This window comes from Mya arenaria, chromosome 7, assembly GCF_026914265.1.
Source record: "Mya arenaria isolate MELC-2E11 chromosome 7, ASM2691426v1".
Taxonomy (NCBI): domain Eukaryota; kingdom Metazoa; phylum Mollusca; class Bivalvia; order Myida; family Myidae; genus Mya; species Mya arenaria.
The window spans coordinates 51,534,753-51,550,908 of NC_069128.1; the positions used below are offsets into that span (position 1 = coordinate 51,534,753).

Here is a 16,156-nt window from a genome sequence, read left to right on the forward strand (position 1 = left end):
ACCTTTTGCTATTTCCATTTCCACTCAACAAACTGTTGTTGCTGGCCAGGGACGGGTCACTGCCACCCCGCTCGATTGACTGAAGGTTCTTCCAGATAGAACACCGCGCCACCTCCTCTGATATGTTCACCTGGGAATGTAAGTAAGCAAATAGAAATAGTTGTTATGATATCTTTAATAATAAATGCTCAAGATACATGTAGAGAGCTGACATTAATGTTTGATTTAGCAGATCAAACACTTCCAGTTGAAGATAAGATGTATCAAGTATCAGAGTAATACCTCTTAATGCTTCACTCTCACAGACTGAATGTTTTGACAACTTTTCTATTTTTTGTCTTTGAACGAGCCAATTTTTGCGAAAATCCATGGAAACCAGTTATATAAGACTGCTGACAAAAAATAAGATCGCAGATTTTTAAAAATATTTGAGTTTCAAAATTGATATTTTATGCATATTTCTTAAACCGTTAGTAATGGTTTAAGCCATAAAAATTTTATTTTCGAACGGAAATAGGACAATCTACGATCTGATTTTTTGTCAGCAATCTTATATCACTGGTTTGCAGATATTTACGCAAAAATTTGCTCTTTCCAAGACAAAAAATAAAAAAGTTGTAAAAATGGTAAATCTGTGAGAGTGCAGCTTTAAACTGTGGAATAAGATTGCTCAGCAAAGTCGTATATAGCCCAAAGTGTTAAAATCATATTCAGGGGCATGGAACTCTTACAGTAGACTGTGATTCATAAAAAATACACCAGTGGTGATAATGTGTAACAAGAATCCGAGTAATTCCTTTTAAACTGTTAAGGAGTTCGCTCCACAAAAACCAATACAGCAGAGAGGGTTAGAACCATATTCAAGGGCATGTAACTCTTATTATAAGAAGGCCAAGGCTCACGAAAAATACACCAGGCACCAGTAAACATCATGGTGATAATTTGTACCAAGTTTCAGAGAGATACATCTTAAACTGTGAAGAAAGTTTGCTTAACAAACTTTTGGCAACTCCAACCTGGACCAACCAAACATAAAATGGTATTGCAACTCAAATATTAATTAGTGTGGATTTTTTAACTAACATTTTTTAAAACAAGAGAGTTGCTATTGTTATTAATTCACCAAGCCAACTCACAAAGCAATATGGATCTAAATGTACAGATAAATATAAGTTTATTTCAACGCACCTGGTTTACAAAACTGTCATTTCCCCCGTTGATTGCCAGGTTGACTATTGAAGCCTTGGGCTTGAAGTTTAGCTCCCCTGGATCCTGGCCCGGGTGCGTAATCTTCGGGTCCAGCAATGTCTCGCACTCCTGGTAAGAATAGCAAAGGAAAATATGAGAGGGTTTTCCTAGGACTTTTTACCTGGGGGCTCTCATGCTTGACAAATCTTAAGTATCTGATAATACATTGGGTCCTATGGATTACACTCAATTAAAGTTGTTTTGGAGGTCCCCACGATGCACATTAAGTTCATGAATGGTATCCCTAGCTAAAAATATTGACTCAAAGAACTGAATATGACGGCAAAAATGAACGTTCATAAAAGGAAGATTTATAGTAATCACTGCAGGTAGTAAGGATATTAATTGATAACACTGCTTGCAGCATCAGACACTCTAGGATGAGGTTGAAGCAGTCTTATGGTATAGTTGGCTGACTCTCACAAGAGGTTAGGTGTTGAAATTCAAGCCCAACCAGGGACACTTTTGCATGCCCTCTTAAGCTTAATAAAATAAGACATATCACAGGAAAGTTAAATACCCCCAAGCTTCTTTTTCAGAACTCTGCCATGTAAAAAATTGATTGCTATTCTTTTAAGGGTATAATTATCTAAAGATGCACTCTTACTACCAAATAAGATTTACCACAATAAACACAATTGTTTTAAAATATCAAAAAAAGATGAATAAATGTCGTAAAACAATGGTTCTTAAGAAGGATACCGAGTTTAATTTGATAGAAAGGTGCAGAAAAAAACAGTATTTCTACCTTTAATATGAAATGATAGTAGATCACAGCAAATCTTAAGCACTCACCAATCATTTTAAAATATTTTTGCATTTTCAGCTATCAAATACACAGTTACAATCAGTAATGAATATTTTCCTTAAATGCATTATTTAGTTAAGTAGTCTAAGGTTTATCTCTCAAACTTAATGTTTGTTATACATGTGTATGTTTTGATCTTGAATAAGAGTGTCGCTTTAAGTTATTAGATGATTCAAGAGCAATCATATGTCAAGGACAACAGACAAAATGTCTTGCAAAACTGCTATTAGCTATGCAGGGGTGTTTATTTTGTATGAACTAAGATGACCTCACATCTTGCTCTTTGTCTGCCTGTTCCTTCTGTAAGAGTTTATCATCCTTCTCACGCAGGCTGATCTCGGGCATAATGTCGTCCAACCACTTCAGCTCAGTCTGGGTAAACACCCAGTCAAGACCCTTCCTGATGAAACACATGCCCAGCACCTGTAACGAGGAGAAACAGAGTCAGACACAGCTTTCATGTCAATGCAGAATCAAAATGGATTAATATTATACAAATATCAGATTCCATGGAGGGTAATAGCTTATTATGTTCACCTGAGAAAGTTAATGTAAAATTAGATGTAGGCCAAGGTTGACATTAACATTTTGAGGGTTAACATTATATTGCTAACATTCCCCATGGAATCTGATATTTATTTTATTATACGGAACAAATATATATTGATAAAGAAATTCAACCATTACATAATGATTAAAGACATAATGTTCAATGCAACATTGAAAAGCAAGTTTGCAAATCTGTGTAAGTAGACGCAAAAATCTAAAAATAGAAATTAAAATAAACCAACAAGAGTTTATCATATGACTATTACCTGTTAAATATGCTTCTACCGACTTGATCTATTGAAAATTCGAAGTGTCTATCTTTGGACCCACCAGGGGTAACATTATCATAATTATCGCCTGATGAAAATAGTCAAACGGTACCTCTATACAGAAATGGTATCCCCTGAAATGTGTTTCTACTTATTATTTTTTTTAATATTTGACTACCTGGCTTGACCCTGTGGTTTTCATTGTAGTTTTGAGTAAGCTTTATTAAATATATTGTAACAACGCTGTAATGCTCACCATGAGTGGGAATGCGATGGAGATATCCTTGATTGTTTTGATGGTCCAGAGGAGGGCAAGACAAATGACCTGTATAACAGTGAAGAAGTGGACGCGACGTATGCGCACGTGCCGGAGATAGATGTAGTCAGGCTGGTACTTCATAGGCATAAAAAGGATCAGCACTCGGTTCACCAGCTGCATCCCCTTCAGGGAGGAGAAACCCATGTAGAGGAAAACACCATACAGGATTGCCAACGGGATGAACTGAAATAGAATATCACATTATGCATAAATTGCCAACAGGATAAACTGAAATGGAATATCCCATAATACATAAATTGCCAACGGGATAAACTGAAATGGAATATCCCATAATACATAAATTGCCAACGGGATAAACTGAAATGGAATATCCCATAATACATAAATTGCCAACGGGATAAACTGAAATGGAATATCCCATAATACATAAATTGCAAACGGGATAAACTGAAATGGAATATCCCATAATACATAAATTGCCAACGGGATAAACTGAAATGGAATATCCCATAATACATAAATTGCCAACGGGATAAACTGAAATGGACTATCCCATAATACATAAATTGCCAACGGGATAAACTGAAATGGAATATCCCATAATACATAAATTGCAAACGGGATAAACTGAAATGGAATATCCCATAATACATAAATTGCGAACGGGATAAACTGAAATGGAATATCCCATAATACATAAATTGCCAAGGGGATATACTGAAATGGAATATCCCATAATACATAAATTGCCAACGGGATAAACTGAAATGGAACATCCCATAATACATAAATTGCCATACGGGATAAACTGAAATGGAATATCCCATTATACATAAATTGCCAAAGGGATGAACTGAAATGGAATATCCCATAATACATAACTTGCCAACCTGATAAACTGAAATGGAATATTGCATTAAACATGGAAACTGAAATAGAATATTGCATTATACATGGTTTGCCATTACCATCAGGAGAAATTGAAATTGAATTGTGCAGTATACATAGATTGCCAATGGGATAAACTGTAACAATTCTACAGTGAAAATAATTAACAAGCAGAATTCAAATTTAGCCTGAACCTGAAAAGCATTACATCATATGATCATTACAGTCAAATAAGTTAAACATAATAATGAATTAATATTAAAAAACTACAACTTGTTTTTGCGTCAACCAATATTGTGCCACTTTAGAAGCAGCTGGAAACCATTATTTCTGGGAATGTTGGTAAACCCAAGCCCATTACTTACCTTAAGGACAGATGTGAGTAACACAGAAAGGCCGATCATGAAGAAGATGCATACACCAGTCACCCTCTGCTCCCTGGGAAAACAATTGTTTAGAGAATATATTAGCCATATTATAAGTATCCAGCATGGCCGAATGTGTAAGATAGGTTCGTCCCAATGCGAGGGTTGGGATGAATCTATCTTACAAGAGTGGCTATGGTAGATGCTTTTTCTCCCACCTCAGCTAATCAAAATAAGGTAAATATGTATTTTTTCGCTAGATTCTTTAGTGCGTAGTGAAAATAAATGTGTATGGATGTGTAGTTCGTGGTTGTCATGGATATGGGTCCTTCTGAGCTATTGAGTAATATTTTTTTTTTTTTATAAAAATGCTTGTAAAATTGCAATTATACTTGGAATATAAATAAATAACATTTGTGTTTTCAAAACTTATATCAAGGATATAGAAAACGATAACTAAAATGTCCTGTTTATTAGGAATAATTTTTAAACTTTAAATATTTGTTAAAAAATGACGATTTTGGGGACGTTATTTGTGACATTTTCGAGTGCTATCTTGCAAACTGTAAAAAAAAAGTAAATATTGCTTCATAATTACGGCAATTAGAAACAAACAATACAACAATAAAGTATGTGTATAAATACGCAAATAGTTTGATTAAATCAGTTTGTTTTCTTGTATTTCTGTCCCGATAAACAAGTGCATTAGGACGTTACTATGTCGGTCCATTTTTTTGCATGAAAACATTGGAATCTCGATACGTCCATGCATATAATGTTGTGTGATGTGAGCGGTCTTTTACAAGAAGAAACACTGGTTTCGCGATATTTATGCGTTGCACATGAATCTGATGATCAGAAGCGCCACTATAAACTTTAATTCACAAAGTTTAATGTGTCGGTCCAACCTATAACGTCCGGTTATTTATCATTAAATACAAAACTACGTAATTTTATAAACATGTTATACTTCTGAAACGCAGTGTTGTGTACTACGTCATCAATTGTGGGCCCCGGTGTACACAACGAAAATTAGCATGGATGAAAATGAGGTAAGTTGGTGTCGGTCCATCATGTTCTTGAGCGCATAACGGGCATAGTAGAAACCGAAAATGATTGTCATATTGTGTTTCTACTGTATTCATGTATTGGGGTGATTTATTAACCTCCTTATACATGACAAATGACAATGTGTTGGATTTTCGATGTTTTCACTCGGCATACTGGGGGCCTCCCGATAGTTATCGTCTGTATTGAGCATGCTCGTTACGTTTGGACCATTATTTTGGTTTTCCCGTTACACGTGGACAACGCTATGCATTGAGTCTACACTGCCAATGTAACGTCCACATACTATATTATCATTCTTGCATTGTATTATAGTTTACAATCACCATCTTATTGGTAAAAAACACTTCATGTTTCACATAATGTATCTGTACAGACAGTGTATTGAGAGAATGTCATGAAGTACATGAAACACTTGAATATCACAGACGTTATTTTGGACAATGATTTTTTGTTTTTTTGTTACGTCAACCCATAACATCTATACATACAGATCTACATTCCGAATGTATCTGATAGAATATTGTTTCATTACTTGCAAGATGTGTTACATTTGATTTGATGATCAAGTAAATGAGACAAACCAGATCCGAAGTAATATTATAGAGGAATAAAACTGTTTTCATGTATGGACGTTACTTCTACACCTAAACTGTATGTCAATGTGTTCTACATAACGTCCAAATAGATTTTGATTATATCTATAAACAATCTTGTGCTAAAACTTGTATGAATGAATAATATGTATGTTTATTTAAGAAATATGATTGCACATGAAACATTTAAGTTGAATAAAACAGAATTCATATAAATAACAACATTTGTGTACGGACGTTAAATTTGACATGATATTAGTGTCGTAAGCTTATTGACGACTGATCCGTGTTGACATGACGTCGAAAAACGCTGTCTCATATTGTCTCATTCAATTGTCTCAGTCTGTCCATATTATAAATAATTATATATATATACAGGTTGAATTTCAACTTGGGTGGATTCGTGGAAGTTGCCTTGCCATGCAGTAAAAACAGAAAACTGTTTGTAGCAGAGGTATACACTTAAAACAAAGTTGTCTCTTGCTTTGAACGAATTCTTTATTTTGTTCTTTTTAATAGTTATTGTTCACATTATATGTTTGTGTTTGAAACATTGTTATGTTACAGAACTTTCCATTTATTCTTGGATTCACAAACATTGATAGGAAGCGGTAGGTCCCGTGTTCGATCCGGCCGGAGGGCGGTCTCTATTAATTTCCGAACACCGCTTCATTGGACAGGATGTCATTCATGTTGATTTTCATGATAATCATACTCATCGGCCCTATATGACCTACAATGTCCAGTGTTTTTCCTGCCTATCAACTCCATTCTGAAGTAAATTTTGTTTTAACCCACCAAAACTCTTTTCCAATCATAAGATGAATTTATTGTATAAAACACCTAAATCCAGACATAGTCGTATGATGTACATGTAACATACCTTTTATAGTAAATAAAGGGATACATGTAGTTATACTTAGCTCTAACAATCCATGATAATGATGATGATGATGATGATCTACCTATCCATGGTGATGATGATATCATGATGACTGCCTTTTTCATTCAGCAATAGTATGATGATGTCAACAAACAAACCAGAATGCTTCAAATGCTGTTACAATACTAACAGACAGGTGCAGCACCCTTAGTTGAATACCATTTGTTGCTTTTCTGATGCTGATGCTGATGATGATGATGATGATGATGATGATGATGATGATGATTGGTATAATGTCCAATAAAGGCATGCAGGTGCAACAGTCATATCATGAGTGTTGCTTTACAATTGATGATGATGAAATCAGAAGTTGATGATGAATGACTGCCTCCTTCCATTCAGCTATTTTATATTGTTGTCAACAAACACACCAGAATGCTACAACTGCTGTAACAGTACTAAAAGACATGTGCAGGAGCTGTATTCACACAAAATCTTAAACTTAAGTCAAAATTTCAAATGCAGACTTCTCTATTACTAACTATACGACTTCAATGAAACTTTTCATGACAAGTTTCATTGAAGTATAACTGAAAATGAATTAGAAATCTGCATTTGAAATTTTCACTTACGTCCAATGTCTTTCCTGAATAGCTAAAATGTGAATACAGCCCCTGCACTCTAGTGCCTTTTATTACTTTTACATCTATAGATAATGATGATGATGATAAAAATGAGCATTAAGTACACTAAATTACTGATTTGTAATGATTAAATGTGTCAATCTGACTAATTATTCATCCAATGTCTTCATCTGACTTCAGGTTATTGATGTCCAGGAGGATGAAGTGTTGTGTTTGCTACATGGAAGCTGCCAGAGGTGGATTTAAATGGCCAACAGTTGAAGATGTCAGCTGGGAGCATCATTCATCAGTTACTCGCCACCTTGATAACCCTGTTCTTGACATCCAGAAGAGTTCAAACCATGTTCAGATTTTTAAGTTAAATAAGACTTTGACTTTATCATAGGGGAGAACCCTGTTCTTGACATCCAGAAGAGTTCAAACTGTGTTCAGATTTTTAAGTTAAATTAGACTTTGACTTTATCACAGGGGAGTACCCTGTTCTTGACATCCAGAAGAGTTCAAACTGTGTTCAGATTTTTAAGTTAAATTAGACTTTGACTTTATCACAGGGGAGTACCCTGTTCTTGACATCCAGAAGAGTTCAAACTGTGTTCAGATTTTTAAGTTAAATTCGACTTTGACTTTATCACATGTATGGGAGAACCCTGTTCTTGACATCCAGAAGAGTTCAAACCGTGTTCAGATTTTTAAGTTAAATTAGACTTTGACTTTATCACAGGGGAGAACCAATCATTTGTTGTGGTATTTTTTCTATTATAATTTAGGCAATTTCAGTTAAACAAATAAAGTTATGTGAATACTTCAGTATCGTTTATAACGTTGGGGCCAGGTCCGTGTGCAGGGTCCATCCTAGAGGGTAATAGTCGATTTGCCAGATAGAGATCACTGTGCAACTTGTCCGGGGTGAGCAATGATGTGTAACAATGAAAATGATGTCATCACAGATAATGACGTCAGTGTCATTGTCACTTGCTATTGTTCACTCTGGACAAGTTGCACAATAATCTCTATCTGGCAAATCGACTATTAGGGAGAAATACTTGTTAGCCTAGAGCAATAGATTACCAAACTTCTCCAATGCCGAACTCAAGAAGTGTTTTTATATATATAACGTTGCGGCACACCAATTCGCCCACCAAAAGAATATATTTAAACGGTGAGGGAAAAATAATAAAGTTATGAAGCTTTTATTTTGTGTCCACCCAAGAGAACATGTGACCTTGATAATTGTCATAACATGTTTCCAACCGGGTTCATATAAAGGTCAGTAGTACCGTCGCCAGGTGTCTCTCTCTCTCTCTTCTCTCTCTCTTCTCTCTCTCTCTCTCTCTCCTCTCTCTCTCTCTCTCATGCATTTTAGGTACCTCTTACCCATAGGGCATGTAATTTGTTGGTTTTTAATATAATATGGTGCGTTAATCCAATGCCCTATGTCAATAGTAACGTCCAAACAGAATTTTGGTCAAACTGTCAACAGTAACGTCCGAACATTATTTTGTCCAGAATTGTTTCCTACCTTCAAATAAACATTTACAAAGTACATACATTATAGTCTACGTTGTAATAAAGAGATTACAAAGCTAATATAAGTTTAGAAGTAAAATCTGATATGTAGAAACAAATGTTAAGTCCAAAAATTTGGGTAACGTCCGTAACACTTAATTTAATGTTTTATTCTTTTTTACATTACAATGTTTGAGAAATGATCACTATGAGCATGTACACTGTGCATCCAACTTGTTGTAAATTAACATTCATCTCCAATTTAGCACTTTATTTTTATGTCAAACCAATGTCAAAGCATGTTGAGTAACGTCCGTAACTTTCAATGTAGCTCATAAAAAAACTTGATTTGTATATATTATGCATTCTGAACTATCTTCTAACGTACCATTTATAAATGGTGAATAAATCTGCCATAACTAGAACCCATGCATTACAGGATATACTCAATTCTATTTGTTCAGGTGTTGTCAAAAAAATATTACCCAATAGCTCAGAAGGACCCATATGCGCGCAATGATTTAGATAATGTTAATAGTCAAATCGTTCTTTAAATAGTTCTAAGGAGAGTGCAGCAATATTTCTTGAAAGGAGCGTGAAAACCTTTTTATGGTGCCATTTGAAGCAAGAAAAAATTAATTAGGATTCGAAATATTGCCACAAGACAAGGTTTCCATGATGCTACAGGCGACGGGGTGTGATTCGAAGACAGGAAAGAACGCAGTAGCAACAACAGCCAGCATATGCAGAGGTGTAAAAATGGGCCGGAAGCCGGTAAAATAAACCGGTTACTTTAGCATCTTCACTCGGCTTTTTTCCCCGCATCAACAAAAATAAAATCTGTTATTTTTTGTCATGTTTTTATGTTTACATCCGTTTAAAACCCCAATAGTTGGAATTGTTTATTTTGGTTTCTGCGCGTTCGAACTACAATACAGCATTAGCTCGATACGTGACTTTATTAGTCACATCCCCCTCCGGAATGTTTTCAAGTGCTAGATTTGGGTTTCCCGGCATTCCGAATACAATAACATTAGCTCCATACATGAGCTCATGACCCCCCCCCCCCCCCCCCGCCTACTTTTGGGATATTCCTTGCTACTTAAATTAATTTCTACACCCCTGCATATGCAATCAATAATAATATATATTTCTATTTAACAGTGATAACTCAACAGCTGTTTTTTTAAAGCCTAATAGACAGGGCCTGCCATCCATATCTAGAGAGGCTATTATGCATCTTGTATCATGTCAAAGTAGGCTTATAATAAGCAGTACAATTACAATGATACTGAGGCTATAATAAACAACCAAGCAGATAAAACCAAGCTGCTGATTGCATAAGCTAAATCCCTTACCTGACCCCCAGGAACTTTGGCCTCTCCCCTGGGGCCGTGCACGTTGACTCCTTCTTCAGTGACACAACATGATTGATGGATAACACAGTGGCAGCGACAAAGTATGGCAGGCCCAGGATGGAGTTCACTATTATCAAAATGGCTACTAGTAGAAGGTCAAGGTGGTAGCCATAGCCTTTCTGTTAACATAGGGATGATTGTAAATTTACATACATTTATCCATTACTGACACAAGATAAAGCAAAGGTTAATTTTTTTAACAAAAAAGCGCCTACATCAAAACACCAAATCTATGACAAAACCTGAATATTTATCTTTCCATGGAAAACCAGACAAAAAGGGGTCAAATGGGGTAAAAAATTTATAAAGTAAAGCAGTTTTCCAAAATTGATGCGGTTTCTTTCATATCCAATTAAGGCTCCAATTTTACTCATGTAGATAGTCATATTGTTTTTTTGGCAGTGAACGAAATAACGGCCGTATAACTAAAATGGTCTTGTGATTCTGTATTCAACATGCTGATTCACAATAATTTGTATCATTCCTGATAACAAAAACTTTTTTTCAAACAAATTTCTTAATGAAATCTTTTATATATGAAATAAATAAATCCTTTTTTATGGTTTATTATTAGGAGTAAATTTATTTTAAAAAATCCGCTTTGATCATATCTGTTAATAACTAAAGGGATAAATGGACAAATATCTGTCCCAAAAACACTAAAATCATAGCACTAGATGCGTACCTTGAGCTTGTTTTCCTTCCTGTTCACGATAACGGCGGTAATCTGCTGATCCATGAAGAACAGGATGGTTGCCAGTAGCGCCGGGATAATAGCCACCACACAAAGCCACTTGGGGTTCTTCTCATGGAACATTGGGATAAACCAGTCGCGAGTTTCATGATTTGTTGGCTGAGAAGAGATAAAGAACATTTCGGTTTTTAAACAAGAGGAGGACCACAAGAAGCTGTAAAAGAGTGTAAAATTTGAAATAGTTGAAGTTCCATAACTTTTAGAACATTCATGTAAAACATATTTGCATTAATACATATATATCCATATATGCAAAATGTCGTTTGTATAATGTGTACATAGTTTTACATTATGCCTAAGGGGAGACCAGGGCTACAACAATACCTATTTTTCTCAAGAAAGTACATGCATACAAGCTATAATGCATGAATCTGCACAATGTCTTAATAAATCATTATTCAAAGTTATCTGGTACATTAAGTTTAAGAGTGGGCAGGCCAATATGTGAGTTAAAACTAATCATTAACCTACCTCAAACTTATCCGGTACATGGAGTTTAGGAGTGGGCAGGCCAATATGTGAGTTAAAACTAATAATTAACTTACCTATAACTTATCTGATACATTAAGTTTAAGAGTGGGCAGGCCAAGATTTGAGTTAAAACTAATCATTAACCTACCTCAAACTTATCCGGTACATGGAGTTTAGGAGTGGGCAGGCCAATATATAAGTCTAAACCAATCATTACGGCTATGGCAATGATCACGGCAAAATCACTGATGATTGCTCGCACCTAGAACAGACAAGACACAGTGCTTCTGGGTTTTCTGCATGATAATAATCATATAAGTAGGAAAAGTAAATCACAACTTGTAGATCATGTTCTGTTTTGTCCTTACATCATTTTCTGTAAACTTATTAACTTCATCAACAAAAGATTAAGAAACAAAAATCACATCCAAATATTAAGAATACACTATTACTCCCAATAAGAATAACCATATTTAATAGAATTGTTGTAATTTACCAAAAAGGATTAATAAATGTCGAAAACAGTTAGTTATTATGAAGGTTACTGCGTTTAATTTAAAAGAAAGGTGCAGAAAACACAGTATTTCTACCTTATGAGACGATACTAGATCACAGTAAATCTTTTAGAATTCACCAATCATTTTATAATTTTGCGTTTTCAGCTATTAAATACACGGTTGAATAAACTTGTTATCAGTAATTAATATTTTCCATAAATGTATTACCGGTATTTAGTAAGTTGCTAAAGGTTTATTACTCGAAAATTATGTTTGTTATACATGTGCATGTATTGATTTTGAATAAGAGTGTCACTTTAAACTTTAATATGACATTTTGCTGTCACCACCCACCTCCACTCCCACTCTCTCCTTCGGACATTCCTTTTTTTAGTAAGAGTAACAAGAAATATAATAAGTGTTGCCTTAATAATTAAAAACTATATATCTTTGAAAACAAAATTAAAGAATTTATCAAAAGAAACTCTTTATAAATGGACTATACACAATATTGGCACCAAAAAAAAAGCTTTTTCTGTAAGGATTCTCAGGACAATTATTTAATAAATTGTTTTACTCTTTGATATCATAATTGTAAAAAAAAATACCAAAATGTTAAAAAAAATTGAGTCGGATACCAGGTTCAAACCGTTGTTGCCAGAAAATTTTGCAGTCTAGTATCATGTCCATTGTGCTACAAAGTTTTACCCTAAATATTTGGAATATTTAAGCTATATACCTAACTTGGTAATATCATGTGATAACATCGACTAGCCAATTACCCATAAAAATGAATTCTACTAGGTAGACATACCTAGTAATCTTTTTTAATGGAAAAATATGAAAAAACTGCGAAAAATAAATTATTTGTAAACTATATATGGCACTTCAGTTGGTAAGATTAAATGCATTTTACACAAGTTTATGTCAATTTCTGACATTTTTTTTTCCCGCTATTTCATCATACTGTGTATATCCCCTCAAACAAACGTATTGAAATGCTAAAAATTGAAATTACAATCAGTCAAAATCCCCATATTTATTATTCTCTGGTTTTCAATACATCTTACCTGTGTGGGAAAAAATCTCAAGTTCCTCATCATTTTCAATCCATATGCTATAAAGAACGTGCCTATAAACAGTATACAGCAGACAAAGAACACATCAGCAACATGTTTACACCCATTGCTTAGCACGCCACCATGCTGCTCGCAGTACTCCGGGTGAATCATCTCCCACTCAGCTGTATGCAATGGAAACGGTTTCATACTCGTCGTATTACCAGCAACCACAGTGACATTAGTCAGTATACTGCTATTGTTAGCAGTAGTATTTGAAGGTGGCGGCGGGAGACACCAACACCTCTCCTTATCCGGATCTTCGTTATACGGCGCTATATCCGTTATATGCACAAGCTTAAAGATCGCCTCTTTGATGAATATAATGGATATAAGAGCTGCAAAGCTCTCCTCCGTAAAACGTGTGATGTATCGCACAAGGGCGGAGAGGTCAAACGCAACCATGAGGATGAGAATGAGACCGGTCCACATTCCCACCCACCAACGGAATGACAGGTAGTACCAGCCCATCTGACTGCAAAATAAAGAAGAATGTTTGATAAAAACATTATAATAAGTCAAAATGAAACTATGAAATTTACATGTTTAAACTTTTCGTCGTTGATCTAATCATTATGATGAAAATGAAATCATATCAAGTACTGTAGATCAGTTAATATCTTCAGTGTAAGCTTTTCACTGAATTATAAAGATTTATCAGTGAAAGTAAAAAGGTAATTTACTGTCAAGTTTAAAGTATCCAAGAATTCCAAAAACTGTACTAAAATTTTGCTCATATTTTCTTGAAGAGATATTCAAACCTATTATAAATATAAATACTTTTGGGAAAACTTTTTTCATAAAAAAGTTTCATAATAATTGTAGGTTTTACTAACACAAAAAGAAACTTTTCTGAAAACAAAAGAATCCAGACTATTTTTAAATCAAAACAAAATTTAATTCAATTTAAGGTTTCTGTGCAAAACAAAAGTAGCTCCATATAAAATATATGGAGTTGCATCTTTTTCACACTAAAAATTTGGTTCATATGAGAGAGCAACGTACTCGCAGAAGTTGAAGAGAATGCCTTCAAAGACCAGGACAGGTCCGGTGGAGCCCAGGATAGTGAGGGGCTGGCCAGAAAACAGGGCGTATGTCACACCCACTATAGAACCAGCTAGCAGGCTTTCTAAGGCTCCCTGTGTAAAGAAACAAAATAATGATTTACAGCCATTCCTCACACCAATGCTTTACTGGTACTTGAATTATAGGAAAATCAAGATTAACAGATTTGAGTATTGAGTCTCAAACTAAGACACGAGGCTTTACTGAATATGGGCCCAGAGTGTACATCACACTGACTTTTGCTGGAGCTTATAGGCTCTTTCCATTTTTTCCTGTTAAGCAAGTTCCATAACTCAACAATTATTAAAAGCAGAGTTCTAAGCCTTGCTATAAACGTGAGTATTGTTTCTGGCAACATATGTACCAAATTTCATTTTGGTTTTCCAATTATGGCCAAGGTTAGAGTGTTTGCACGATGGCACTGATAACTAAACACCAAGGCTATGACAATACCTCACAGTTTTTCTTTTACACAGAGACTAGCTGAAAATACCACGTGGAAACCTATAAGGGGAATAAATTATCAAATAGGTAGCTTCAAGATTGATAAAATCTGCACATTTGTCAAGAGATCTGAAAGCCAGATGCTTAAAAGTGCTCCTGTTATAGTTATCAGGAGCCAATTGGATATTTTATTGACAGGTTATCTTTTTGAAAGTTTGCAAGACAAATAAGTTTGATTGGTCAAAACTCATTATTGGATAAATATTGACCAATCAATCTACATTTCCACTGACTTAAATTAAAGAATTAATGGGTTTTATACAATTGGCTTCAGAAAGACTTACGAGATCGTTCTTTGTGGCGTCGGCCAAGAGTCCCCCGAACGTGATGATTGGGGTAAGGCAGGCGAAGTAGAGGAACAGGAATGAGGCGAGGGTCTGTACATGTAGCGCGTCCTTGAAGTCCTGCAGATAGAACGGCTTCTTGCGCTTGATATCCGCTATCAGCCCACCAAACAACCTGATAAGTAAAGTAAGAATATATTTTAAGTTACGATCTTATTTCATTTTATTGTTAACACTGTAGTGATAGAATATAAGGAGTTTTAAGGGGCGCTATTGGACCTCCTTGAAGGTCAAAGGGCTGAAGCACCCTGTTGCAGGAACAAAACTGGCTTTCTGAAGCCCTTTTGAGGGCTCTCGAGACTTCCAACTTAAAGCAAACTGTAGCGCCAATACTAAAACCAAATAAAGTAACAGTCACAAGCAACCAGTTAACTTATTTAAATCAGTTAAAACAATAAAGATTTTAACACTTAAGGTTCTAAATTTCAAAGAGTAACCCTGTTTTAGCCTAAATTGCGTTTTTATAGAAATATCGTGAGGACATTTATCACATAGATTATGTACATCATTTTACAGGTGTCCGTCTCTGAGCACTCTTAAGCAGCGTAAGGTTTACAACTAAGATTTCTTATTAAAAAACATGGCCCTGGAGCCACGGAAATCAGCAATCCACAGACAAATCTCATACCAGGTATATAAAATCCTAGTCTCTGTAAATTATTATATAATTAACAGGATGCTGTTGTCATTTAACTATCCAGTTGAAAACAACAGGATTCTTAGTGCAACCTAATGTATTCTAAAAAAATTGAACATTTCATGATTAACACAGTTGAAAACCATGCTAATTATACATTGCATACCCTCTCACAATATCTGTATATCTCATTTATAATAACCTATCTCGATCTCTTTTTAACTGACAATTTACTTAGTGAAAA

At 34.9% G+C, this 16,156-nt stretch overlaps 1 protein-coding gene across 6 annotated transcripts in view; it reads right to left on the reverse strand.

Annotated features, from left to right (window-relative positions):
- The window catches only part of LOC128240877 (sodium bicarbonate cotransporter 3-like), an 85,719-nt gene that overhangs the window by 11,380 nt on the left and 58,183 nt on the right, over positions 1–16,156 (reverse strand). For all 6 annotated transcript variants that reach the window (XM_052957854.1, XM_052957852.1, XM_052957853.1 and 3 more), the window contains 11 exons: positions 15,216–15,390; positions 14,368–14,501; positions 13,315–13,837; positions 11,896–12,009; positions 11,208–11,375; positions 10,463–10,641; positions 4,408–4,480; positions 3,131–3,376; positions 2,330–2,479; positions 1,189–1,317; positions 3–130 (listed from right to left, as the gene is read on the reverse strand). In XM_052957854.1, the coding sequence (XP_052813814.1) occupies positions 3–130; positions 1,189–1,317; positions 2,330–2,479; positions 3,131–3,376; positions 4,408–4,480; positions 10,463–10,641; positions 11,208–11,375; positions 11,896–12,009; positions 13,315–13,837; positions 14,368–14,501; positions 15,216–15,390 (2,019 nt within the window). The remainder of the gene's footprint in view (positions 1–2; positions 131–1,188; positions 1,318–2,329; positions 2,480–3,130; positions 3,377–4,407; positions 4,481–10,462; positions 10,642–11,207; positions 11,376–11,895; positions 12,010–13,314; positions 13,838–14,367; positions 14,502–15,215; positions 15,391–16,156) is intronic.